Source organism: Helianthus annuus, chromosome 11 (assembly GCF_002127325.2).
Source record: "Helianthus annuus cultivar XRQ/B chromosome 11, HanXRQr2.0-SUNRISE, whole genome shotgun sequence".
In the NCBI taxonomy this organism is placed as follows: domain Eukaryota; kingdom Viridiplantae; phylum Streptophyta; class Magnoliopsida; order Asterales; family Asteraceae; genus Helianthus; species Helianthus annuus.
This window is the reverse complement of record NC_035443.2, coordinates 130,034,463-130,035,305: the sequence shown is the minus strand read 5'-3', so window position 1 is coordinate 130,035,305 and position 843 is coordinate 130,034,463. Positions and strand designations below refer to the sequence as shown.

At 35.9% G+C, this 843-nt stretch overlaps 1 protein-coding gene across 1 annotated transcript; it reads right to left on the bottom strand.

Annotated features, from left to right (window-relative positions):
- Positions 1–230: 230 nt before the first annotated feature.
- LOC110919152 lies at positions 231–584 on the bottom strand. The gene has a single exon (XM_022163432.1). It carries the CDS (start codon positions 582–584, stop codon positions 231–233), a length of 354 nt encoding a protein of 117 aa, XP_022019124.1.
- Between the last annotated feature and the right edge of the window lie 259 nt (positions 585–843).

Here is an 843-nt window from a genome sequence, read left to right as displayed (position 1 = left end):
AACCAAAAAATCTAACTGGGTTTGGCTTAAAGGACAAAACGTGCAAGATTTTGAAAGGTAAAGGACACCGCCTGTCAACTTTTGCGCTAAAGGACAGCGCCTGAAATTTGATGTAACATAAAGGACAAAACTTGTAATTTACTCTAGAATTTAATATATTAAATTTAAAAACAGCTATTTAATTAATATTAAATAACTACAACAAAAAAATACATTACATCAAAAAAAAATCAGTCATCTTCATCTTCATCTTCGTCTTCAGCGTTGTCAAATCTAGGAAGTGTTGAAACAGGTTGTACCAAATCAGCTCGAAGATTTGCATTTATTTGTCGTGACTTGATTAGATTTTTGTTTTGCGTTCTCTGTTTGTCACTAATGTCTTCGTTATTTGATTGGGTCTCCTCGGGATAATATTCAGCTATTGCCCGGCCTTCATCCTCTAAAATCATGTTGTGTAGAATGAAGCACGCGCACATCACGTTTCTTATTTGATCTTTTTGATACAATCGATAAGGCATGCTCAAAATGCGCCACCTTTTCTGCAAAACACCGAATGATCGCTCGATGTATTTGCGTGCCACCATCTGAACTTTGTTAAACTTTACTCATTTAGGATCTATGGTTCCATCTCTTGAAAAAGATTTCACAAAAACAGCCCACTCAGGGTAAATTCCATCAACAAGATAGTACCCATGAATGTATTCAACATCATTTACAAAAAAAAATGTTCCTTTATGTAACAACCCGCACTTTCGTGCGTTGTTACTACTCGATACACTCGTTACGCCTAGCACCGGAGATTCGGATCATAATGTAATCATACCAGTTATATCGCTAAATCGA

Coding starts and splice junctions, on each gene's coding strand:
- LOC110919152 (XM_022163432.1), bottom strand. CDS start 584: ATGGTGGCACGCAAATACATCGAGCGATCATTCGGTGTTTTGCAGAAA.